We start from the raw sequence: 25438 nt of genomic DNA on the forward strand, positions 1-25438 counted from the left end.
ACTTGCCATTCCGATCAGTCCGGATAGCAAGCGACCCAAATCCATTGAGTGGACAGTATCACCATCAAGCCGGGGAGTTATGCATCGTGACTTATGAGGTGAAACGGACATATTATGAAATGATATGAGGTGATATGATCTGATTCGACCCCAGACCTAGCGGAGATCCGAGCGCGATAAGCCTGGCCGATGGTGTTTCCCCTCCCTTGTTTGCCCCCCTCGCGCGGAAACGGGTGGCACAGAGCTCGTAGACAGGAGATAGGCTGGAGCTGTATTCTTTCCTCTATCTGGAAACATTTAGTCAGGATTGCGGGGTGCAGTTGACAGCTCAGACGTTGCTTGTATCAGGTACACTTTTCTGTGACTACGCCTACCATCCATGGATACCAAGGGAGGAGGAAGGAGGATGGCGTTGTGGATAGCGGATGCAGTGGGCCGTTTGGTGCGGGGTCGCAGGTTGACACCTTGTGGTTCAGGCTTGTCATTTGTCAACTGATAAGGTACTGTACATACCTCGACATGGTTACTTGTCTTCTCAACCTTCCAATCTACTCCAATTCTCACCATCATAGCCACCTCCTTCGTCATCACCATGCATCAAAGCAGTGCCTCGACGCACCCCATACTCCTTGCCCCCATACTTCATTACGAAGACCTCTGCCCGGCGCTAAAACTTTCATCATTACACAGGCCGATGTTGAGCACGGTCGTTGGTGGCTGGTGCCTAGCTCGTGGCGTGCGGCCGCTTTGTTGGCGTGGTGGGGGGGAGGGGGCTGGAGGGCGCCAATGATGTTATGATAGACGCGGGTTACTGCTCATCTCTTTGTCCGTGGCAAGGGAGGTAGGTTGGGAGATGTGGATGCGTCGATACAGACACTCAGTTGAGGTATGCATTGTTGTGGCAATTGCGGGAGCTCTCTGCTCCGAGCAACTGGATGCCTTCTAAACCGAGGAGGACTATGATGAAAGGTGAGTTTAGACATCGCCCGGGAGGCAGAAAGGCAGAGAACCTTCTAGGACTCACGCATAGATCCGATTATCGGAGCGAACCTTGATGGGTGATATCCAGTTCCTTCGATGACGAGGTAAGGTCATTCGACTGGATCCCACAATCTTCGGTGTGTTTGCAACGAGATGCCTCAGACCAGACGTTGGCATGTTTCGGCCGGAATCCCCCCACGCGCAGAGACGAACCGATAACGTGGATACACAGCGTAATTGCATGATCGGTGAATAAGTCTTCTGGATGGGCTGATGTTTCCATGAATCATGATATCCCCCGACCCTGGATGACCATAGGGCTAATGGGAGGGATCAGGAGAAGGCGTCCTTTGATGTCGACTAATGGATTGCGACCAGGATCCACGATCTAATCGGATCCGCCACGTTGTCAGCAATTCCACACTTCTCAATCTTGTCGACTTGTGAAGTCGTACAGAGCTTGTGAATGTGAAACGCTGCTGGCTTACGGCGTTCCAGAGCACGTTGAGCTCTATCTAACTAACGATTTCAGCCTCGGTGACTATCGGTCTTGAACTTTCGGCCGGGTCGGATTATTGGCGTTCTCAGTTAATAAGCTCTGGATGACCCTTATGACTGTTTCGTATGGGGTAATTTCCAGGGTTGACCGCCATTTCCCGCGTTAAATAGACCGAAACTTCCTGTCAGGGTGGAAGAAATGTCAGATGACGGTCATTCAAACTCTACATCTAGTCATGGATCAAAAAATCGACCGCAAAAGCATGGCTGAAATTGCGATGTTCGTTGGGGCCCGATATGGTTTATTGGTATCAGCTGAGGCCTTCTATCTTAGAGGTCCTGGAGGATTCCTCTGCTGGAGAGCAGATTAGTTGTCTCCATACCCAAAGTTAACCCGGAAAAAGATGGCTGATCAGATATGCAACAGATGAAATAGGGAAACCCCAAACACGCTTAGGAACTTCGTTCCCTACCGGACTGATCACGCCTTCCATTTGGCCGGAACACACTAGCTTGGTACACCAACAGGATCTCTTTATACCGGCAGATAGGAAGTCGTGGGAAAGGAATAGAGATCAACAAGAGGTACCTCATCGCTCTGCCAGAGCCGCCAGGTCATTCATAGCCAATTTGATAGATAACCGTTCTTGAAGAGCTACCGGATAAAGTATCTTTATCATCGACTTCAAAGCCATTCCTATGATACCTCGTTCTCTCATTCAACATACTTAGACTAAATAACTAGACGACTGGGCCTACGAACCGAGTCTCCCCCAGAGCCAACCCTCTATCTCTACCTAAAACCTCACTATCACAACTTCCCCTTCTCCCTCTTTCCATTGCCGATACCACCCCCCTCTGAAAACCAATATACAACATCCCCAAAACTCCCCGTCGGAAAGACATAAAACCACCGTAAATCACCCCCACCAACATTAGCAATCCCATGCTCCGCATCCCCGGGGATAAACACCGTGCTTCCCTTCCCGACGACGAATTTCCTCCCCTCAATGATCATCTCGCCCTCCCCGTCCAGGATATGGTATATCTCCGCCTGGGTGTGTCGGTGGGCACAGAGATGACCTGTCCGAGGCGGGCAGACGGCGATTCCGGCGCTGAGATCGGAGGTCTGAGTCTGCGGGGCGGAGATCAGGGTGTGCCAGGTGATGTCGCCGTGGTTTTCTGGAGGGGGGAAGGATTCGGGTGGTGTGTTTGTTGTGTGGGAGGCGGGAATGTGTGTGGGGAGGGTGTTTGATTCTGGCTTGGGTTTTGGATTGGAGGGAGGAGGCATTTTGGAGGGGTTGTGAACGGGTGAGTTTGTCGGTGGTTGGTGGGGAGTAAGGATTCGATTAAATGGTGATTATTGCAGATGATGAGATGGAAGAGAGATAGATGGCAGAGAAAGATGGGAAGAAGCCGTGGGAAATCGGTTAATTATAGTCTAGCCCGCTGGGAGGTATTTAGACAAGGGAAATGTTTTTGCCATATCAGGAAGGACGCTGCGATGAGGGATGGGTGATGTAAATGGGTGGATTGATAATAATTCGTGATGGTCTCTGATGTATGATGTCGTCGTTGATAGGCCCATGACACAAGGAGCTGCTCCTATACCGTTGACCCCAATTGGATCTATAGACCTGTAGCCATAAGATCAAAACCTCTAGCTACCCGTGGAAGTTTTCATGAAACTTGTCCAGAACATAAACGCTTCCAACTGAGAACATTGTTATCTTTTCAGGGCCAAAGATAAGGGAATGAATAAATAAATATATATATACATATAATAGAATAAAATAAAACACTCCCCACCGCCAATTTGATGTCAATACTGATCGAGATCTTGTCTCGTCAGTCAGGGTTGTTCGAGATAGGAAGGCAGTTTTACCGGACGCGGCACCGAGGTGGGCAGAATTGCGAACCTCCCTTGCAAACGTGGCAGTCAGCGCGTGCCCACTGGAGAATGAACATCATCAACCAAATCGGCTTGATCTTCTCTCTCGCCCTAACTGGCCCCGAGTAACTTCCACAACTGGTCATTCTCCCTACGCAACAGCTCGCACTCCACCTGGGCAGTTTGGAGGTCCAACTGTGCGATCGCGGCGTCGAGCACGGATTCAGAGAGCTGCCGTTGTCGCAGCGTTTCACCACTCACTTGATCGTATGAGTGATGCAGCGCCCACAGTCGCTCGATCAATTTGAACTGAGTCTCTGTCTGCACACGAAAGACACAGTGAATGGGAGGTCCCACGCAGGGCCCCTTATAATCCATGAGAACCGCGCCATAGGGCCAAGGGCAAGGCAAGGTTCAAGGAAGTTTTTCCCCCTTCTTTCCTTCCTTCTTTTCTTCCTTTTCCTTTCTTTTCTTTTCTTCTACAATTGAGTGAGGGCTACATAATCCACCGAACCATACTCAGATATGCAAGAGCTGGTCAACTAACAGCGCCCTACGCACCAGACCTACCCTCGTTGAACGATTCTCTCCTGGTGGAATTGGTCGACCCGGTGCCGAAACGTCCTGCGCGGGAGAAAGAGACCTTGCAAGCCTGTGTCAAATGGCGGCTACCTGTCCGGTTCCTCCGACTCCCTACAAGCAGTGGGACGTGTGGAGGATGCACTTCACACGATTCTCCATTGCAAATGTGCGCCTCGGCTTTATGAGGGCCACTGCAAATATCCAATACGACTGACAGGGCATGGTTGATCGCCAGTTGAGCACGAAACTGGGGCAGGCAACGACAGACACGCCTCGCCCGCTGCAGCAAATGCCCTGCCTACCATGACCATGAAACCTCTGCCCTTACGCGAGCCCAGCGAGGGACATCGACAGGTTTAAAGAGTCCTGGTGTCTAGTGCGAATGCCTGGAAATCCAAGCATTCACTTGATCGACTCCATCGACTCCATCGCCTGTCCCCACGGGTGCCGACATCGCTGAGATCGACACAGACGATCGACGGATTAGTATATCATGGCCTCCTCGCAGGTTATGGAACCCACCCCCCTGGATGGCGCCCCCGAGCGTCCCTGGCGACCTTCCCATGAACAACAACCCGGGACCACGGAACATCGGCCTGGGGCTGAATCGGGGCTACGCCGCCGACTGGACGGTCCAGGACGCCTTGCGGGAGCTCTATCAGAATTGGTAACCCGCCCCCCGTCCCTTCCGCCCCCCCAAGTCTTTTCTTCCCTCTTCCCCGCATGGGTGCGATCTGGGCTCGAGGCGTGATTGCTGAAGTGGACCTGCAGGAAAGATGCAACCCTGCAGACCACTCCGATGGATTTACTCAATTTTCTGCCCCGCGTGACGGTTTCGCCCAACGAAGATGAAATCATCATCACGGTGGAGCAGAGACCCTCCCCGGCCTCAAGTGGGGACGGGCCGCCCACCTAGAAAGTGCTGGGATATATTCGATTCAATCGGATCCAGGGGAGCGCCTCGTTCACTAATTTTGGCTCGCGCCTCGATCCCCAGTGCCTGGAGATGGGACACACCATCAAGCGGGATGATGGTCGGCTGGCGGGCGGCCACGGCGAGGGTCTCAAGATCGCGGCCCTGGTGCTGACCCACGAGAACTGCCACGTCCGGATCCCCACCAACGGCTCGTACTGGAACTTCAACTTCAGCGGCCAGTCCAAAGCCTACTTCTCCTGCCGGCTCACGACCGTCCAGGGCCGGCCAGTTTCTCGCCCTCCCCGTTGAAAGTCCGCCTCCGGGACAATGTGTCGGTGCAGATGGGGGGACCGAAGGGCCGATTGCCACTGGAGGCATTCCACGCGTGGATGGCGGACACGGTCGACTTGCATGCCGCTACTGGACGGGTCCGTACCCCATTTGGCGACCTGCTATTGGAGCCGGTCTACCGGGGTCGTCTGTACCTGAAAGGCATCCGAGTCCCCGAGCCCAGCCTGGACGGCAAGGCAGTCAAATTCGGCTATAACCTGTTTCACGGCCGCGTGGGCCGCGACCGGCAGCGACTGCTGGACCCTGACCAGGTGACGAAGGACCTCCACCGGATCTGGAGCCACGCGATTGTTATAGCCCAATCCGACGCGCTGCCATGATATCTGCAGCTCTTTCGTGACCGCCCTACTTCCGTTGACGTGTGGGATGCGGACCGGGCCGTGACCGAAGCTACGGCCCAGCGGCTGTGGGCCGTCCTGCGCCAGGAGTCGGAGGCGGCCGGGGTCTTCTAGGTATTGCCCAAAGCACAATCAGCCAAAGGTAGATCCATCCTAGATCCGTCTCCCCTTCCCACCCTCAGGCCCTTCGTCGCTCCGATAGAAAAATGTGACGAGCCATGCTGACCGCCGTCCGTGGCACCTCCCCAGGACTCGCCCATGATCCAGCTGGAGCTGAAGCAGGAACCCTGCGAGCTCCCGGATGTTCTGTGGCGCATCCTCCGGAAGTACCACCTGGTGCGGAGCCCGATGGAGGAGCTGCACCGGCGGTTCGAGCGTTCTCAGGTGGTGGAGGTTCCGGAGATAGCGTATGCGTAGGAAATTATCCATCTTCTTCGCGGCCTATTAGCGTCGGATTCGAGTACCGAAGCGATTTGGGTCTTCTTCGTCTGCTCCGCCACCTACGCCGTGGACGCGACCAGAACCTCGTCTAAGCCCACGCGAAATGGCTCCACCCTGCAACCGACCCCTCATATGCCATCATATGACGGGGGAGCTCTACTCCCGCGCGTTAACCCTGATCTTCAGCCCGTCGGATGGTGCATGGCTGAGCCCGAGAGCGCGAGCTCTCCTCGCCGCGGCTCATCGGAAACTTCATCAGGTACCGTATATACTACAGATCTCGCCGGCCGCAGCCGATCGGGGGCTACAGGTTTCTTTCTACACTGGCCACACCCTCGTCTTTATGGCCCTGCGAGGGGCCCATGTGCATTACCTCGTGGTGCTGCACCGGGCGGACTGTGCGTCCCGTGCCATGGGCCTGATGTACCGGGCTGCGGCCGATGTCTGCCGCTGTCCCCGGAGGGTCGTCCCGTTGGACTCGCGAACGGCCATCTTTTCTGACATTGGTGACGGACCGTGGGTTCCGATGGCCGTGCAGATGGCTGACGATGGCGGACAGGCCGCAGACCACTCCTCGCTGCTTTTGGTGAAAGGGGAGGATGGTGCGCTCGTAGGAGTGGTTCAGCCGGTGGTGCCCTCGGCCAGCGCGGGCATGGACCCTGGGCCGGTTCCTGCTCGCGGGGGTGCGCCAGTGCCCGCCACGATATCTTTGCTGGCGTCAGATCCTACGCCTGCGTCCCGTACACCTGCACCTGAGGCTCGATCCACATCCGTGCCACCGATTCCCGCGGAGCGCTTCATCCCCCTCATCGATGATAGCCCAGAATTACGCGTACGTGACGACGGTGCGGTCGAGCCGGGGGAGGGCCTGAGCCAGGAAATGGTAACATTCTATCCTCACCCCGACCACCCTATCGCAGATAACTATCTCCCCGACCACCGCACGCCGTGCTCCACCCCCGGGGCTCCGGACGAGGCGCCACCCCTTGTGGACCGACCTTTCAACTCGAGCCGTCCTGGGCTATCGCCCATCGCACCCGTCGCCACTACTCTTCTTCCCAGCCCCTTGGTGACGGCGAGTCATGTGGTAGAGACCGAGGCGGAGGCTCGTCCATCCGATGCTGCGGACCCCCCAACAGAGGTAAGACCGGATGCTGCTTGGCCGGCTGCGACGCACGCCACGCCCACCGAGACCACCCTGTCGGGTCGCCCGTCAGAGCAAAACGGCGGGACAGGTGGCCTCGACGATGCTGGGTTTTCTCCGGTAAGTGTCGGCGCTTCCCCAGGCCCTGACGGTGGGCCTCTCACCGTCCGCGTCACGCTACCCGTATCGCCCGTCGTTCCCCCCTCCCCTTTGTTCTGCTGTCCTCCCGGGGAGACCAACCATTGTAAGGCACTGAACTCAAGAAACGTAGGTATTCATTGACGAAGAATAAGTTGCATGGAGTGCAGCTTGATCCGCGTGAAGGAACTATTTGATGAGATGTAATTAGCTCGGAGGCCGGGGACATCATTAGTCCGTCCGAGGCTCATATTTTGCAGAGGCCACAATCCTCTTCAAATACTCAAGCACTCAAGTATCTCTGTACTCTAGGCTATGTTTTAGATAAGAGCATTACTTCATTCATTTGCTTTCTCCTTATGGCTTAGGCCTCGTACAGCTCGGACCGATCGAACTCCACTATTCCTCTGAGCTTAACCACTTCATTCCTGACACAAGCTGGCCATATTTACAGAATCATCTAGAAATCACTAGAAAGTTCTTATTTGTAGGAAAGGTTGTATATAACCCTCAGCTACCCCAGGCCATCCTTTTGAATAGGGGTTAGAAAATAAGAGACTGGAGGAGAATACAAAGAATATCAATCTACCGTATATGGAATCCTATAAAAAAGACCCGACCATTTGCATACCCAAGAGCAAGTGTGCCGTCTTTGACAGCACGACAATCAAATGAACGATACTCAGCAGGCAGCCACAGTATATTTTCACCAGCTGATGCAATCCAGGGGTTTGCTAAAGATATCTGGTAATTTGAGTTCTGGTTGTTCAGAAGTAAACTAATTGGATCTGAATGGCCCTCGAGCGTCTGCCGCTGTGTACCAGTAGTCGTATCCCAGAGCTTGATAGTCCTGTCATCCGAGCCTGACGCCAGGGTAAGCCCGTCGGGAGAGAAAGCCACTGAAGTAACTCCATCTGAATGGCCCTTTAGCGTCTGCCGCTGCGTACCGGTAGTCATATCCCAGAGCTTGATGGTCTTGTCCCACGAGCCTGACGCTAGGGTGAGCCCGTCGGGAGAGAAGGCCACTGATATGACACAAGCTGAATGGCCCTCGAGCGTCTGCCGCTGTGTACCGGTAGTCGTATTCCAGAGCTTGATGGTCTTGTCCCACGAGCCTGACGCCAGGGTGAGCCCGTCGGGAGAGAAGGCCACTGAATTAACCCTATCTGAATGGCCCTCGAGCGTTTGTAGACTCGGGCTCCATGAGTCTTCGACCACTGGAATTGTTTGTATCTGCTTCAATATTTCACCAGAAAAAGTCTTTTTAATAATACTTTGTACAGGTGCAAATACTAGTCCAGAACTGTAGAGTTGGAGTGGAGCAATACCGACCATGTAAATATTTTGAAGAGTAAACCTCCTTGCATCATACAGAAAGTTGGACAGCTCAGTGTCTGTACTCTTTAAATACATATCAGTAACTGCTCAACTGAAAGAACCCTAAACTTACCTGTTTACCTGTCTTCAAAGTATCTATAAGCCCTACTGATTCAGATGTTCTTCCCATTAAAGCTAGTGCCTCCAACCAGTGAAGGAAATGCTTTTGAAGAAAAGAGAGAATCTTGGATTCAGGAATAAGACTTTTGCTCTGCTTAAGGTGATGCACCCAGTACTGACAGGAGTATTGAAGATCAGCCGTAAGATAGTAGTTAATGATCTGTGGGTCGATCTCCGTGCGCTGTGTTCCGTAACTTGGCAGATTGCAGATATTGTGTTTCAGCTGATTTTCCATAACCCGAAGACAATGTAACGCGATATTTCTATGTGTCTCTTGTTCATGAACACGGAAATGGCTTTCTGTTGTCAGGAGATAATCTCGGAATGACAAATGCAGAATGCGAACTGGTGAATCCATATTCTCTGGCACACTAAGAACTGAATAAAATCCATCCAGGCGATTGCTAATATCACCAATTGGCAAATTTATCAGTCGGGCGACAGCATTAACTGAAAGCGGTATAGCCAGAAGAATGATAACTCCAATTATGTTCTGGAACTCTTGCTTCAATTCTTGAATCTCTTCTTCATTGGCATCTTTCACCATTTGATTCAGGACTGGCAGGTATGTCTTATCCATTTGGGTTCCTGAGGATGCTGTCTGGTCTTGGAGGATTGCTTCTAGGCGCTTTTCCGGGCGCCATTTCATCTCCCCAATAAAGCGGCAAATGGTAGATGCAGAGATGAACAAAGGAACAGCTATCCTCACAAGTCTTTCCCTATTTTCATTTCCAGGCCAACCTTGGGGAAGTGATCGCTCATCCTGTATTTTAGAAAGCTTGTATTCCAGGAACTTGCGAATATCGTGTTCAATCACTGGCTCAGGAAGCTCATGGAGAACCAGATCCTGATGGCTCTTACTCTCCTTAAATCCAAGACGGATTGGAAGCTCGGGTCTGCTGGTCAGAAATATTCCAACTTGCACGTATTTAAGCTCCTGTACTCGTAGGAAAAGTTTGATTATTAGTTTCATTTGATCTTCCCGATCGCATTCATCCAATGCATCAATCACAATTACGACAGTTGGAGGATATGCTTGATTCAGGGTAACCAGTGGCTGAAGAAGCAACTGATTGAATTGTTGGCTGAGGGATTTGGTTGAAATGTCCGGGTCTTTCTCCACCGCTTCCAATACGGCTGGTGCTAGCTTTGGATAACGTATTACCATTTGTTTTGCGATTGTTGATATCAGGTACTTTGCATCAGCACGATCTGCTTCACCTCGTTTGAAGAAAAACGAAGCACCAAGTTGCTCTTTATCGTGGAAGATTCGTGCCACTGTTCGAGCAATTGTTGATTTGCCTGTTCCTGCCATACCTTTCAACCAGAATATACATTTGCTCTGTGCTGATTTACCCCACTCTTCAACTTCACTGAGTAGTTCTTTTCGGGTTCCTAGAAGACATTCATCATGCTGATTGTCAAAAGAGTCAAATGCCGCTCCTTCAACAATCCTCAGTTGTTGCCAGCCAACTGTTTGATTGAATTGAGACTGAAAACCCCTAATACTGTCAGTGGTCTTTCCTGACTATACTATATTTCATCATACCTCTGTGCATCTCTTATGTCTAGCGTATTTCTTTCAACTAGGAAACGTCATTACACGCCTGGTTGTAAATAATAGCCCAAGGATTTCAAGGAGGCCAGGGGGGGTGGATAGTATAAAAGGGAGAGGAAAGATATATTTCTTTGATAGACAAAATCTAATCAAGCTTCCTTACCTTGTTGCAATTGATTTGTAATCTGGTCAGCCCATGGTGGCATGTTATCCACTCTTTGCGACCGCAGAACACAAAGTAACTCTCGTGCATAGGCAGCAGCAGTCAGTGCAGCAAAGTTGTGCCAATCATCGTTTTTATGAGAGTCGCAATAGTCGCAGATTCCACGAATAACAAGACATGGAAGATTATTCATCAGACCTGCAGCTTCCATCTCAAAACACAACACCTGATCGAGATTATTCGCATAGATGTCACGTATAGCAGCGTCTTCAAGAACAGTATTGCCTGATGCAATAGTTCCATAGTGAATCCGAATGACGCGGTGGTGTAGACGCTCTGGACGGTTGACTAGAAAGCCTGAGTCACATTGCTGACAGCTCGATCTACCTGAATGCAGGTAATCAGCCTGGTATAACTGGTCAACCGTTGGCCGATGATACCCTTCCATATCATCCATGCGTTGAATATGTTCCGCGATTCTGTCTGGCTTCCGCTTGTCGTTGTATAGCCTCCTTAGCTCGGGAATAACGCCGAGTAATTTATCAGGAGGTGCGTTTAATTGACCTGTTCGTTGGAATTGACCATTCTGCAGCCTTTTCCCAAGATCATATTGTACTACACCCCCGAATTCATCTTTGGGCTGGCTGACAACAACATCACCAAGTCTGATATCATGTCTCGCTGTCGGCACACCGCCTCCAATCCCAACCATTAATGCGAATCGTAGGTTTGGAAAGGTCCGGACCATATCTCGCGCAACACGGCTAGCAGAATTGGTACCATACCGGCCTGCTGGAAGACAGCCAATCACCACGTAATGGTCCATAATACGACCATAGGCATATGTGTTGTCATCGCCATCCTCCACCAGATCTGGGCTTGAGAAATCCTCATCGAGCATTCGACACGCACATTCGTACTCTTCCTGCAGGGCACAGATCCATCCGACTGTATAGTAATTTACTGATGGCAAGTCATTCCTTTGGGGCTCATAATTAACTGTCGGATAGCGTTTGGCAAAATTGGGAGATAGAGAAGTACTCGGCGAAACCTTTCGCTTCATTATAAGGGCTTTTAAGGTAAATCTGTATCACATAATATTAGCGGCCTAGAAAAAGCGAAGCAGACAAGAATCATGATTCAGCAGAATTATTGAATTACCAAAATGTTTTGGCGGGACTGGGACTTGAAAACCCACTAGAATACGACATATGGATGTTTGAAAAGGCTGAAAAAGATACTTTGTGAGAAGGCTGTCAAGTTGACCCGAGCTGGCGCGGGGTACGGCGGTAAAAGTCGATGTGTCATTGGATAATTTAACAGTCCAGTATTTAGCTACCTTTTTGTTATTTACAATGCGTCAAGTTTATTCCAGTAATAGCTCCAGTTTCGATAAGTGTATATCTGACTTTTTAGATGAAGTCAACCTGATACCAAAAAAGTGTGGTCGGAGTACCGCTAACTACCCCATCCTGGACAGCGAATGACTAATCTCGGATCCGCCAGACCTCAGCTAGATTCGTCCTGGGTTGCTCCCGGATTACTCTGGGAGCGATCCGCCGGCAATCAGCACACGCACCAGATCGCTCCTGCCACGATCCGGAGCTGATCCCGGATCAGAAAGCAGTGCTGATTTAAGCCCAGTCCGGAAAGAGAAAGCCCTCGAGCTTAGTTACTCGCTATGACGTGTTAGTATTAGCCCATCCGACAGCTACCGCCTCCCTTTCAAACTCCTACCTACCAAAAACTCACCCCTCCTTATTCTCCAATATCTAATACCAGTGTGAAAAAAATTAAGAAAAAAAAAAAAAAATTTTCAAATGACTCAAATTTACTACACGCGCCCAACACCCCTCCTCACGACATTCACAATCATCACAATCCTATTCGGCCTCGGTGCATTAACAGCCTGGATAATACTCGGTCTCCAGAACACCGCCGGAACGGCGCTATTCGCTATCAGTTGTTTAGCGCATTGCATGAACTTACTGTTTGATTCGGAGACGACGTACAAGATGACGCGCGTACTAGACGATGGGACGACCGTACGGGTGAAGAGGCCGTTGGTCGGGTTCAAGGCGAATGAGACGGAGGTGGGAGTGACCGGGGGGTATGAGGTGAGGGTGGTGGATGGGTGGAGGTATGAGTATGCGCTTGTGAGATTGTGATTGCTTTTTAATAGAGGGGCTGGATAGAGTGGGGAGTTTTGGTGGCTCTTTGATTTCGAATTGGGTCGTTATCTGGTTTAGCGATGTTCATAGAGGATGGTTGCATATTACAAATTGAAATCTAGTATTTCATGAGACTTTGATCGGATTACTGCTCTCGCGGTAGGCTGAGCTGATGACTTGGAAGAGCAAATATTCACTCACGATCATTTCCTATTTTACCATCGCTGCCATTGTTGGAAACCACATTTGATTAACAGACTGGTGCGCTATATACATGCTTTTGTCGGTATGTCGTGCCGTGGTTGAATCACAATCTCACCAGATCTTCAAACTCAGTCAAGAAACTGCCCACAGCCCGAAGGAAAGTTTGCATATCTTCCACCGTTGTGCCTAACATCACGCTAACCATTCCGCGTCGAGCAATCCAGATTCCATGCTCGAGTAGATGGAACCAGAAAAGATTCTTCAGAAGGTACTCGGTACTATCGTGACTTACCGTCACATCTCGTACATCTTTCACCTTCAATGCTGGAGACTCAGGATCAGGCTGCGGAAGGAAATGGAAATTCAAAACGGCTCCAACGCCAGTGACCACCATTTTTGTACCGCGGGCCAGTTCCTGCAGGCCGTGGCGGAGCTCATCGCCTAGCGCATTGAGTGCAACGCAGACATCGGGAGTATAGATAGATGAGAGAGCAACATGTCCAACGTTCATGGCCAGCGAGTTGTTGTTGAATGTTCCCGAGTGATTGATTTGAGGCTTCCTCGGATCATAAACGGCGAGCAAGTCTCGTCGGCCCCCGAACGCGCCGATCGTCATGCCTCCTGCGACGGATTTTCCCAGCGTCGTGAGATCGGGTCGGAGGGGATCGCCGTGCACGGGATGGAGGATACGCGATTGTAGGCCCCCAGGCGCCAGTCGGAACGTGACGACCTCGTCCAGAATGAAGAGGAGGCCGTTCTCTCTCGCTGCGTCTTGCACGCTATGCAGGAACCCCGCGCTCCCTGGGATGCAGCCCCCGGAGCCCTGCATCGTCTCGACAAGAACAGCCGCGGCAGTCCCTTTTTGCTCTGCAATCAACCTCCTGGCGCCTTCGGGATCGTTGTACTGACCCAAGATCCAATCCTGCTTGTCAACGTTGTTGGCTGCAATGCCGTCGCCGAAATACAACAGGCCGCCATGGTATCCACCCTCAAAGACAATGACCTTGGACAGGCCCGTTATCTGGCGCGCCACACTGAGTGCATAGAGATTCGCCTCTGTTCCTGAGTTGCAGAAGCGCACTTGCTCGATGGAAGCAATGCGCTCGCAGATCGTCTTGGCCAGACGCACCTCAGCCGTTGTTGACGCCCCGAGGTTCAACCCGACTTCGTTGGTTGTCGATATGATCGCTTCGCGTATCTTTGGATGAGAATGGCCATACAAGCCGGCGGTCATCTCGCCTAGGAAGTCCAGATACCTGAGTGCTCGTTAGTATGCATTGGAGGTTGTCGACTTGATGAATGAGAGCTCGGCTCACTCGTGTCCATCGTGGTCGAGGAGGCGATTGCCGTGTCCCGATCGCATGCAGATTGGAAATGGACTGGTGTGCAGCACTGAACGCGTATTCCCGCCAGGGAGATATTGGGTGGCCTCTTGGTGCAGCCGAGCTGATTCCGGGTTGCGATCCTCGTAACGCTGCTGGGCCGACAGGAGAAGATCCCTGGCTTTTTGCGCTGAGCTGTCAGGGTCCAGCGGTGCGGTCATATTCAGTTCTTAGGTTTTAATACGGGTCGTTTTAGGTAGTTGTGGATTCTGCAATATTAAGGGCAGTGGGATGTGTTGATTTGGAGTGAAGTCATTTCCCCGCCCGATAAAAACCCCGTCGATATCGGGAAGGCCGATACCGGGAATGCCGATGCGATGGAACCACCCAGTCCGTCGGTTTCTCTTTTGATTTGCAGATTCTAATGACCCGGTGGCTTCTATCTGATGGGTTTTATCTGACGATGTATAGCTTTCCGCGTTCCATATGGAGGGGTTATACATACACTTCTGGCATACTCCGCGCTCTCTGCTACAGGCAAGTGGACAACCGAAATGGCCATTCAAAAAGGCAGCAATTTAACGGAAATGATAGTTCAAAGCCTGGGAATAGAATACCCACCCATCTAAACCCAAGATGAATCGCCGTGCCATGTCCTGAGTGGCTGGAACGTGAGGAAGCTCGTATTCTACCGAAAGGTGCTGCCTTAACGATCGGTCGTGGCTCAGCCACGTTGCTGCTGCTGCCAGGAATACAAGCACCTAGCGATGGGTCATGGTTTCTTTTCTCCTTTATCGAGAGTCTCAAACGCGGTGAATCTGAGATTTCAGTCAAGCTATTCCCGCTGTGCCATGGATTGCATATCTACTAAACAACCTCTTCCTCGCATTACACGAGGCTTCGTTGAAATTTGTCCTCCTGCATCAGATGGAGGCGTTCGAATAGTCCCTCAAGATCAACATGATTCATCAGACAAGCAGAACAGACTGAAAAGGCCCCATAAAAAATCCCGACGGGGCTGCCTTAATTGCAAGGCGCGTAAAGTCAAGGTACGCCTCTATTCATTCACCATTCATATGCCTGTCTCCAGCTAAGGTCACGAAGTGTCAAGAGACTAGGCCAGCATGTGCGAACTGTATCACCAGAGACATGGACTGCAAGTATGCAGGCAGATCAGAGAAACAACGGACTCGGAAAGAGTTGACGAGCGCGAGAACCGACTTTCAAGAGCCTCTGCCATCTCCAACGTCGACGAAGCAAATATTTGGAGCAAAATTCACAGGGAATGATCTCAGGTTCTTTCATCACTTTTTGCTGGTCGCGCGGCCACACCTCCCGTTCGGAAGCGAGGGATCCTGGACCACGCAGGTGCCTACTTACGCTCACGAGGTTGGTTCATACCGGGGAACTTATTGGCATAGCTAAATCTATCTAGTGCCCTCACCTAATGCATGCGATTCTCTCTCTCGGTGCAACTCACTACGCATTGATCGCACCTCGCGGATCTCAATACACCCCAATGGCCATCGCTCATCGCGGAAAGGCCCTCCAGCTGCTCAGCACAGCGCTATCCAACGGAGACAGCTGCACGAATACCGAGATGGATGGTATACTAGCTACATGCTACACGCTTGTATTTCAAGCATACTACATGAGTGACGGTCTCGTAGATTTCGCCATCATGGTTCGGGGATGTGCCACGGTGACGAACCAAATCCGGGCGCGATATAATAAGAGCCGAATGTTCGCTCTACAATCACAAGAGGAGGTTTCGGCTATGGTCGGTACATGGCTACCTACCGAGCCTTTGTCGATTGAAAATACCCTCGTATCTTGCGTCGAGGATCTAGAAGAACTAAGACCCCTCCTTCAGAGCCCGGCCCATCATGCTTTCTTTCAGGTAATTCGCAAAACGTACATCGCGCTTCAGTACTCGCCTCAGGAAGCTTTCTTTGGTTTGACAGAAATTTATGCCGTTTGGTATGACATGAAGAACCTTGAGTTCATGGCTTTTATTCGCCCGGGCAATCACGTCTCCTATGCTTTGTTCATGCATTATATCGCCGTCGAGATCCTGATGCTACCGCTTCTTGTCTATACCGGTCGAGGTCGTGATATGAGTTATCCTTTTGGTACGGTACTTTTGCATCAATGGGCAGATGCGATCTACCATAAGCTGCCGGTATCGATGCGTCGGTTGGTGAAAGGACAGGCTGAATTGATTGCTTCAGATAGAGATAGCGTGGGTGGGTTTTCCCGGAGGTTAAGTAGATGACGACTAGTCTTTGCATTGTTATCGTCATTGCTATTATGGTCGTTGCGATGGCTGTTCAGACCAGAGAACAGATCCATATCCAGCTACCTCTCGAATATACTATAAATCCGGGAATAGATTTTGATGTCTTTGTCTCCTTCTATCCTAACATCTAATGACTTTAAATCAACAGACCAAAACCCCCACAACCGCACTACGAAATGAAAACGCAATCAAAGCATCTGAAATATCACTCTCACCCATCTCCACACCCAACTCAGCTCCTCTGTCTTCTATCCGTTTCCACATCATTTCTCCTGTCACCCTGCAACCATCGCGCCGGATGATACCACCCCAAAACACTAATCGCAACCAACATCGGTACGGCCTCGAGCACATACAGCGGCCATTCATGATTGAACGCATAAGCATCGATGCCCATAGCGAATTCAACAACCCGGTAAATAGACCGGACCTACGTAGTCATAGCAAGTCAGCCAATACACATTATCCAGCACGCCCCGAAATCAAGCCCCCAATACAATCACGCAACCAAAGAAAAGAAAAGCAGAGAACTCACCATGATAAAGAAGCCCGCAATATAAACCCCCTTCAACATCATCCTCACTCCCCCATCCACCTCCTTGCCTTGCACCTTCATCCCACCGTGAAACGATCCCACGATGACCAAAAACCCACTAAACGTAACGAGTTGCAACACCAGTCCGCCGATCAGCACGCCCACGCCCGTATCTTTCTCGTCGCCTTCCCAGTCCCCCGCGGATGCGATCCCGCTTCCAGATCCCTGCGTTAGACAGCTAATTATGTCCAATGTGATGAAGATCCGGGGAAGCCAGGATAATGGAACGCAGATGGGGAGACAGCTGGAGCGGGGCTTTTCGCCAACGGGGCTGCTCTGGATCAGTCGGTTTGTGAGGACGTAGAGACTGGCGCAGACGAAGACGGGGGCGATCACAATTAATGTCGCGGAGGTGGCGTAGAGGGGGATGTTGGTGGGTTGCTTGATGCTGGCGCATCGGATCGCGTAACCGGCGACTTCGAGGAGGGCGCCGATGAGAATTGGGATGAAGGAGCCCGGTCGGTGGGACTTGTTGGCTCGGGGAACAAGAAAGGTCATGTAAATGTGGTAGAGGAGGGGGAGGAAGTAGAGGATCGTGAAGAGAATGGAGGCAGCGAGGGATGGGTTGTAGAAGTAGATGTTTTCGGTGGAGGACATGTTGGATTGGCTTATGAGTGTGGTTTGATATGGTAATAAGCTTGAGAGGATACGTATGCAGGATGAATTGATGAATTGGTATAGATGGAATGCAATTGACCATTTCATGGTCATCTTTATATACTCGAATGTTTATGTATGGCGAGTCTCGAAAGCCGATGGTAATGCTGATGCCTTCGATATACATCGGTCAATCGCACGGCTTGCCCGATTCGTGTTCGCACTTCGCACTGCGAGCCCTGACGAGAGCCAAGCCCCAGATACGAGGGAATAAGAACCTTCGTGATTTTGACAAAAATGCGAGCAATGCGAGCAATACGAGCACGAAGAAGGTAATATTTCCCTCCGATCTTTAACGTAATCTCGGAAGCTTACCAGCGGTCATTTGATCTGCAGCACGATGTACCTGATGTTATCTAGAATATATGAGAGGACCCAAGACACAAAGCCCAAGAGAATATATTTTCAAATGTATAAAAATAACCAACCCTTCTAGAGCGAACAAAGAAACGATCCCGCAAACTGAATAAAGGTATCCCGCTGTCAAAGCACATCCCGTCCACCCGCACCAAGTTATCTTCCAATTTACTGCTTCTTCTTCCCACTTGTTCCTTCCGCCTTGACAAACGCCCCCTTGAGCTCCTTATAAGCCTCCCAGAGCACCCACCCAGGAACAAACACCCACAGGGTATTGAAAAAGAACAGATAAAACCACAAATAGACCGGGTTACCCGTCGCCAATTGCGAGCTCGCCGTCAACCACTCCGGTCCAAAGGTCATGAACCCGCCGTAGAGCTCCGCAGTCGCCAACGCGGGCGCCACGAGCCACAATTTGCCCTTGGCCGCGCCGCGCACCGCCGCGCTAGATTTGGCGCTGGATGACTGCCACAACAGATAACAGGTGTAGACCGCTGCCGGTCCACCCAGAACCACAGTCAGGATCTCCAGCGCGATGACGCACGGGTCCGCCACGGCCCAGCGGCCGTCGGCTTTCGCGTATTCCTGCCACAGCCGCGCGCTGGGCCCCGTGCCGTGGGCGGCGCCATAGACGCGGTCCTTGTAGCCGAGGAAGTAGGGCTCGCGGTTGAAACCGACGGGGACGGCGGTCCAGCTGAAGAAGCACTGGTAGAGGAAGGAGCCCTCGATGAAGATATGTGTGAGGGCGTCGTAGGCGTGCCAGAAGAAGAGAAGGCGATTGCGCGCGTGTGTGGAGGGGATCAGCGTTCGGCCTAGAATGTAGGCGATGGGCATGAATGACAGCGCGAAGCCGATGCAGAGGAGGGTCGGCGTGTCGAGGACGAAGGGTGCGCTGGTGGAGGCCATTTTGGGGAGGTTAGGGGATGTGAGCGCCCCTGTTTGATTGACTGAGTTGAGGTTAGGAGCGAGGTCTGGATTGGAGGTGGGTATAGCAGTGAAGGCAGGAATGGAGTTACCTGTGGAATTGACAAGGACGGCCAGGAATTTATGTGGGCGGCAGTGCACGGCGGTGTTGATCTGTTGAAAGAAAAGTTGGGACGCGTTGATCGGATCGGCGCGTTGGTGGCCTGAGGCAACCAGGGCCTGAGGATAAAGAAGCGCCGGTCTTGGCGTCGATCGTCTCAAAGAACAGCGTTTCGACATCCATGGATGACCTGCGCTCAAAGAAACGGATCTTTGTTTGACACACAGTAATTGGCTCCAGTCCATCGAGTATTAACTTTCTAGCACGTTCTGGGTCTCGAGATCAAGAGCGCTCATTTCAAGGCTGAATCTGTAACGGCAGACAAAGCAATCCCCAGCCTCGATCATTGAAGATAGGATGAAGGTCGCAAGGTCAATGGATCCCATACCTAGTAACGCCATTATCCTTTGGCCTTGAAAGCCTTATATGTATTTTTGGATTGTGCTTCAAAGTAACCCGATTCGCATGGCCGCTCTTCTGATAGGCCTGTCTTTACCCATGTGGAGCAAGAAACAAGCTCTTTCACATATCTACCTATCTTTACCTACAGCGCAGCCAGTTCGATGGTCGCTCTGTTTGATGCCATGGCACTGGTTCGATACAGAGGGTCAGCTTGTACAGCATTGACGCCAGAGAACGGGGATTCTGCATTTGTGTGAACCATCCATCTGCGATCCATCCTGCGAATGCAGAGGACCAAATTATAGAGATATTACTGATCAAATCGCCCTGCGAGGTGCCTTGTGTCCTTGCCCTGTACCCTGCGCCCGGTGCCCACTTTTATATATATCAGTATCCTTGTCTGAAACGGCGCTCGTCTTTTCTCCACCGGCCCTGAAGAGATCGATAGGCTTCTTTCGTGCAACTTTATCGCGGGCGTCTATCTTACGTTTCTCAACCCAGGGACTCCGCTATTCACGAGTGTGCTATCGTCGTATGCGAGTCACCAGCAGCGTGAGCGTGAGATGGCGAGAAAAGAATGAACTCTCGGGTACGAATTGCAGAAGCGACAGCAGGCGCGAACTACAATTCTGCTGCGGGGATTTTGTGTTATGAAGAATCAAGAAAGATTCATCCTGATGCTCCTGAAGACAGAAAAATTTTAGCTCTGCTCGATTTGATAGCTCATGAGCCTTTTCTTGGGCCGTTGGGGGATCAGGAGAAAGAGCGAGAGTGGAGAATAGCATGAATCTTGATCTTGTACGGTATCTACTGAGTACCTTCCGATTCTCCAACTAAAACGGACTCTCGAGTGACGCCGGAGGTTATACTGAGAACGCATTCAGAGGCTCTTAACGGAATTAAAGAAGCTGCATATTCTAGTCTACAATCGCAAACAATACCATCCATATCAATTCATGGCTATCAGAAGTGAGATAATACAGTAATATCATCCAACCAATTCTCGAATCATCTAATTTCCAACAGGCATAACCGAGCCACCTAGTCAGCAAATCTCTAGACAGCGAGATCGTAGTGCTCTTCTTTGATCCCGTCATTTTGATCCACAGCCCAATGTGGTGCCATTAAATTGTTATTTACCTCATCCAGGTCAACCCGCAGCTGACTGCGCTCGGCAAATTCATCGACTCCACTGTAGGGTTTATAAAGCACTGTAGCGCATTCTCGTGTGTTCTAAGGCTATTGAGCCTTGGTATTTGATTTGCCAAAACAATCAATGGGATGTTAGCGAGGGTAGAGATGCTTGGAGCAATCCCGTCTAAAAGCTTCCGGATGGCTTCGCATTTTTTTCCCGACAATCGTTAACAACCAGCACCAACTACTGGAAACAGACCTCCAACTATTGCTAGAATGGGCGGTAGATATTGTGATGCCCCGAGGAATGATTATGGAGATAGAACTAATCCTCTCGTGAGAATGATTACACATTTCGTAGATATTCCGAAATGGTTGATTAATAATGGCTTTCATTTCCTACTAACACTTTGGTTATTCCTAAACCCCACTTTGCCAATTGTAGACGTCAAGGTTCTTCAGTATACACTCCACCTTCTGGCGGGACATAGGAGTTGTGTGTTGTTTAGCAACATTGATACTACAACGGGAATCTAATATTACTGCTAGAGGTTAGAATATGGAATATCCGTAGTGATGACACGGCTCAAAACAAACATCTTCCTGCTACAGGTGAGATACACCACTGTAGTTAGTCTGTTCAAACAATTGTTGATCATAGGAGATGCAATATTGATAGAATCCGTAAAGTATATTAGGAGACTGGTTTACCTATTTCAACATGTATTCGACTGACAGCGTTTCGCATTCAATCGACACGATGGTTCCTATAGTCGGATAGCAACGCTTCCAAAGATAGAGGGTATCCAGCAACGAGAAGACAATCTTAACTATCCTGTACATCTCATCGATAATACAAATAAACAGAAGGATGTTACTAGATGTTGGTGAAAGAAAGATACGTGGAAGGTTGCTAAGGACCTTCTTGACAGAATCAAATGATGGGCGGATCTTAGTATAGAGGACATCATGTGAGGTACTTGACAAGGATAGGACCTGGTAACCAAAGACGTGTGAGCGCGAGAATGGACCCGAAAACGAGATGATTGATGGGGAACATCATGTGATCGAACAATTCCAGTCACTTGAATTGTTGCGTTGCTTCGTATTAAACCGTGCTGGGCGGAAGGTGAAAGACAGGGTAGGTATGAGACCAGCTCTTGCTAAGCAGACCAACCATCAAGAATATATAAAGTAGAAAAGAAAAAAGTATAAGTAAACAAAGAATCCAGATCGGAAGAGATAATATACCCTAAGAAGACGGCCCTCGCAACCTCCGTCGACTCTTCGGGGCCACGTAAAAACAAAGAAGCTGTTCGTGCGCACAGTACGAACAACTCGGCACCAGCCCGTCACAGTCCACATTATCTTCTCGACAACACCGACAGGGGAACTGGCTTGAGGGTGCTTGCGTCGTGTCCTCTTCGCTGGTCGAATCTTTCCGGTCCGTCGCGTCTATCGAGGGATTCGAGGGTTCGGGCAGACAGTCCGCATGGTGCCCCGTGTTGCTTATGTTTTGTAACCATTCCTGGACGCGGGTTATTCGTAGTCTGGTGGTCATTGTCATTCCGTTTGTCAATAGCTAGTGGGGAATGGTAAGTTTGGATGACAGGTAGGATGAGTAGGCAGGTTAGGGGAATAGACACCTACTTACTGGTACTGGTTGCCTTTTCAACTTTCGTTTTCTCTCAGAATGCCGTCTCGGATTTTGAATGAGGAGGTTGTGCGACTTTGATGATTGAATGCACAAGCGGAGAGCCAGTTTAATAAAAAAAAAACCCCCCATCGCTAAAACAAAGGTATCCTAGAAAATTCCTCCATCGACAAATGAAGAATTCTAGGTAGACGCTTTATACCTGCCGATGACAAGTTCCCCGGGCTCGCTCATTCGTGTAATTCAGCCACTCCCCCGCGGACGACGATCGATTCTATGAAGTTGGAACACCAGCTGAGTCCAGGATACAATACGGAATCAGAATGCGACACTTGTCTGACATCATCGGAGTGGATCGTTCTCCGTGGGCCGCGCGGATTCTGTTAGTCTCGGGCAGGGATCGTGCCAGGGTTTGCAGTTCCATGGAAGCCGGAGGGGCGGCAGGAAGATTGATGCGACGAATCGCCGGCCATCGTGCAGTGGTGGATCCAGCCTGTCGATATGACACTCGGGATTTGGTTCTTATCTAAAATCTATATACGTGGCGTCCTGGAGTGGAAGGGGGCGATGTGTAGATCATTAATACTCAACTAATAGGCTATACTTCGTAGATGATATGTGCATGGTTGTAGAAAGGCATCTCGTGGTATTATTGAGACAAATGAAAAGAAACTGCCTGCCTCCAGGGTGGATACGCATGAAAAAGGAGATCGTGACAACAGTAGGCTAATAGAACAAGGTGACTCGAAACCGCGGTGGTGACCCAACGGTGTCATCACCATCCTTCGAGATTTCTGCAATCATGTCCTGGCCCGAGGGAATCTCTCGAACGACGTCGTCGATCACGATGCGCAGGCCACCCGCGTTGACGCGAATCGCATGGCTGATATGACTGATTTCTGTTTGATACATCTGCGAGAGGTGGCAGAGTAGATCCGACAGGGTCCGTTCGTTGAGATACAGCGCATGGTAGTAGTCCTCAACCTGTCCGTCAATGCGTCGAAGGATGTAAAAGCACGCAACTAGAATGGATGATCGCGTTAATAAGAGTCTGACTTGATCGTAGGCACGGGTCTGCTAAACTCACCGGCATGGGTATGGTCCTGGGTTGAGGTGCTCATGGGCGAGAAAGACCCCGTTGTTTCCCTGCCGAGCCTATGTTTCACCAACTGCTCATCGATACTGGTCGGAGAGCCTTGCAAAGGGTTCGATAACACGACAGGGGACCGATCCGGATCGTCTTGAGCATCGCCCCGAAGCGAAAGCGTACTCCGCGGTCGGGACGACGACAGCACGGCTTCCAGTTCGGAGATTACTGTTTGGAGTTCATCGCGGGCGGAGAAATCATGGGTCATGGTTAGGAAGGGCTCTACTTTTTTTCGTGCTGTTGCCGGAGGCTTTCCCTTTCCCCGTTTCCTTTTGCCGGTGGTCAATCGGCCTTGTGCGGCACCCGAATCCAAGGTATCGAGCCGTTGGTGAACCTTGTCGATGGTCTTCTTGAGTTTCACGGCGTCATTCGATAGCTTCCTCTCCGACCCGTGGTCTCGGAACAGTTTGACTTTACAGTAGCATATCTCCGCTGTGGACAGCGGTGGCTGGGCTGAGGCGTCGGGCGCGAATAACTCCGTCTTCGCATACAGTCGGAGCGGTGCCCCTTGTACCCCCTTGGACAAGGTGAAGTCGGTGGAGAGGAAATTGAAAAGAATGTAAGCCTCGCACCCGGCGTGGCCCGATTGCGGGTCAGCCAGCCACACGATGCTGAAGCCGTCCACCGACGAGCTTTCCAGAGCCACCTGAGACCCCGGCGGCCGGCCACGGATGACGTTCGACATCACGTCGACAAACTCGACGGCTCGCAGCTGCCCGTCGCCCCGGCTGGCCTCGTTCAGTCCGCGATTGTCTCGCCACAGCCTCCAGGCAGCCACGGGGTCAGCTCGCTGGTGGTCGTTGTCGAACCCGATGCGAAAATGCGTGCGGTATCGCACCGGGTGGAGGAGTGTAACCGGGGGTGCCGTATCGATGATGGAGATCTTGTACCCCTGACGACGGTTGAGATAGGTGACGGGGTTCTGGCGGGTAGGATTGTAGGTCGCCGTGGGGGCATGCAGGGTAACCTGAAATCGGAGCGGCTGTTGGCCATCGTACACGGATTGCGTCTCATCCAATGCACTCGACTGTCCGAGTTGCGAATCGGGCGGGGAAATCTCTCGCGGGTGCTGAGCAGACAGATCGGAGAAGTCACCAAGATGGTCCTGGTATTGGACCGCCGGGCCTTGGAGCCCGCACGGATCTTGCGGCAGGTTATACGCCGGGGCCAGCAGCATCGGCTGGGCGCCAACGTTGCATGGTACAGCCTGCGAGAGAGATGCGTCGACCGGCTGATCGGGCAGCGCCGTACACATTGGAACATTGAAGGCGCTGTACGAACAGTTGGTTCGACCGGGCGGAGACAACGAGTACCGGGGGCTCGGTAGGAGGGTCGGATTGGACACCAGACCCGGCAGGGCTTGGACGAGCTGGTCGGGCATGATGCCGGCTCCGGTGGTGTAGGGCGTGGCGGCGACCCCGGAGAACTTGCGCTGGAAGTCGCGAAGAAAAGCATCGCTGGGCTTGTGAGCGCTCCTGCAAAGACAACGACGTAGGTCAACACCGTTCCGTGGCCTTTCATAGCAGAATTCCTTACCTTTTGTGCAACATGATGGACTATGGAAGGTCTTTCTATTTCTGTCTCGTTCGCGATGTTTTTTTTTTATTTCTTATTTTTTATTTTTTATTTATTTATTTATTTTTTTTTTTTCCTTCGTCTTGTTTTATTTTCCGAGGGCGAGGGAAATCGTTCGTGTCCATCGGCAACGGTTTGTGCGCATGGCGGCTTTATCTAGTTCCAGGAGTAGGGAGCAGGTCCAAAGGCCCGATCCGCAGCGACCCACGTTACATCATAAATCCGCGGGGTCACGATTGGTCAATTGGCACAATGGCCAGAAGTACGAATCGACGAAACTTGAAATATATTGCGCTAGGCCAATGGGGATGGTCGCATCTCACTAGGTTACGGAGCCAACGGGCAGTGATTTCCTCGCACAGAACGCGGGCGGAGTCGCCACTATGAATGACTCAAGGC

General features: G+C 51.2%; 9 protein-coding genes across 9 annotated transcripts; 5 read left to right on the forward strand and 4 right to left on the reverse strand.

Moving 5' to 3' along the window:
- Nucleotides 1-2290: 2290 nt before the first annotated feature.
- KD926_002722 (uncharacterized protein) lies at nt 2291-2770 on the reverse strand (the record flags this gene model as incomplete). Its single annotated transcript, XM_053097188.1, has 1 exon — nt 2291-2770. One exon carries the CDS (start codon nt 2768-2770, stop codon nt 2291-2293), a length of 480 nt encoding a protein of 159 aa, XP_052958813.1.
- A 1712-nt stretch (nt 2771-4482) lies between these two features.
- KD926_002723 (uncharacterized protein) lies at nt 4483-4868 on the forward strand (the record flags this gene model as incomplete). The annotated part of the gene is made up of 2 exons (XM_053097189.1): nt 4483-4619; nt 4724-4868. The coding sequence occupies 2 exons, from the start codon at nt 4483-4485 to the stop codon at nt 4866-4868; spliced, it is 282 nt and encodes a 93-aa protein (XP_052958814.1).
- A 90-nt stretch (nt 4869-4958) lies between these two features.
- Nucleotides 4959-5539, forward strand: KD926_002724 (uncharacterized protein; the record flags this gene model as incomplete). Its single annotated transcript, XM_053097190.1, has 2 exons — nt 4959-5156; nt 5210-5539. The coding sequence occupies 2 exons, from the start codon at nt 4959-4961 to the stop codon at nt 5537-5539; spliced, it is 528 nt and encodes a 175-aa protein (XP_052958815.1).
- A 236-nt stretch (nt 5540-5775) lies between these two features.
- KD926_002725 (uncharacterized protein) lies at nt 5776-6090 on the forward strand (the record flags this gene model as incomplete). The annotated part of the gene is made up of 1 exon (XM_053097192.1): nt 5776-6090. One exon carries the CDS (start codon nt 5776-5778, stop codon nt 6088-6090), a length of 315 nt encoding a protein of 104 aa, XP_052958816.1.
- A 50-nt stretch (nt 6091-6140) lies between these two features.
- On the forward strand, nt 6141-7424 carry KD926_002726 (uncharacterized protein; the record flags this gene model as incomplete). Its single annotated transcript, XM_053097193.1, has 1 exon — nt 6141-7424. One exon carries the CDS (start codon nt 6141-6143, stop codon nt 7422-7424), a length of 1284 nt encoding a protein of 427 aa, XP_052958817.1.
- Nucleotides 7425-15642: 8218 nt separating this feature from the next.
- Nucleotides 15643-16470, forward strand: KD926_002728 (putative C6 transcription factor; the record flags this gene model as incomplete). Its single annotated transcript, XM_053097194.1, has 1 exon — nt 15643-16470. One exon carries the CDS (start codon nt 15643-15645, stop codon nt 16468-16470), a length of 828 nt encoding a protein of 275 aa, XP_052958818.1.
- Nucleotides 16471-16635: 165 nt separating this feature from the next.
- KD926_002729 (RTA1 domain-containing protein) lies at nt 16636-17686 on the reverse strand (the record flags this gene model as incomplete). The annotated part of the gene is made up of 3 exons (XM_053097195.1): nt 16636-16774; nt 16827-16924; nt 17030-17686. The coding sequence occupies 3 exons, from the start codon at nt 17684-17686 to the stop codon at nt 16636-16638; spliced, it is 894 nt and encodes a 297-aa protein (XP_052958819.1).
- Nucleotides 17687-18271: 585 nt separating this feature from the next.
- On the reverse strand, nt 18272-19306 carry KD926_002730 (EXPERA domain-containing protein; the record flags this gene model as incomplete). Its single annotated transcript, XM_053097196.1, has 1 exon — nt 18272-19306. One exon carries the CDS (start codon nt 19304-19306, stop codon nt 18272-18274), a length of 1035 nt encoding a protein of 344 aa, XP_052958820.1.
- Nucleotides 19307-23043: 3737 nt separating this feature from the next.
- On the reverse strand, nt 23044-25014 carry KD926_002731 (uncharacterized protein; the record flags this gene model as incomplete). Its single annotated transcript, XM_053097197.1, has 3 exons — nt 23044-23339; nt 23405-24939; nt 25001-25014. The coding sequence occupies 3 exons, from the start codon at nt 25012-25014 to the stop codon at nt 23044-23046; spliced, it is 1845 nt and encodes a 614-aa protein (XP_052958821.1).
- Nucleotides 25015-25438: the final 424 nt, after the last annotated feature.

This window comes from Aspergillus affinis (genome assembly GCF_023601865.1).
Source record: "Aspergillus affinis strain CMG 70 chromosome Unknown NODE_15_length_407527_cov_87_040692, whole genome shotgun sequence".
NCBI lineage: Eukaryota > Fungi > Ascomycota > Eurotiomycetes > Eurotiales > Aspergillaceae > Aspergillus > Aspergillus affinis.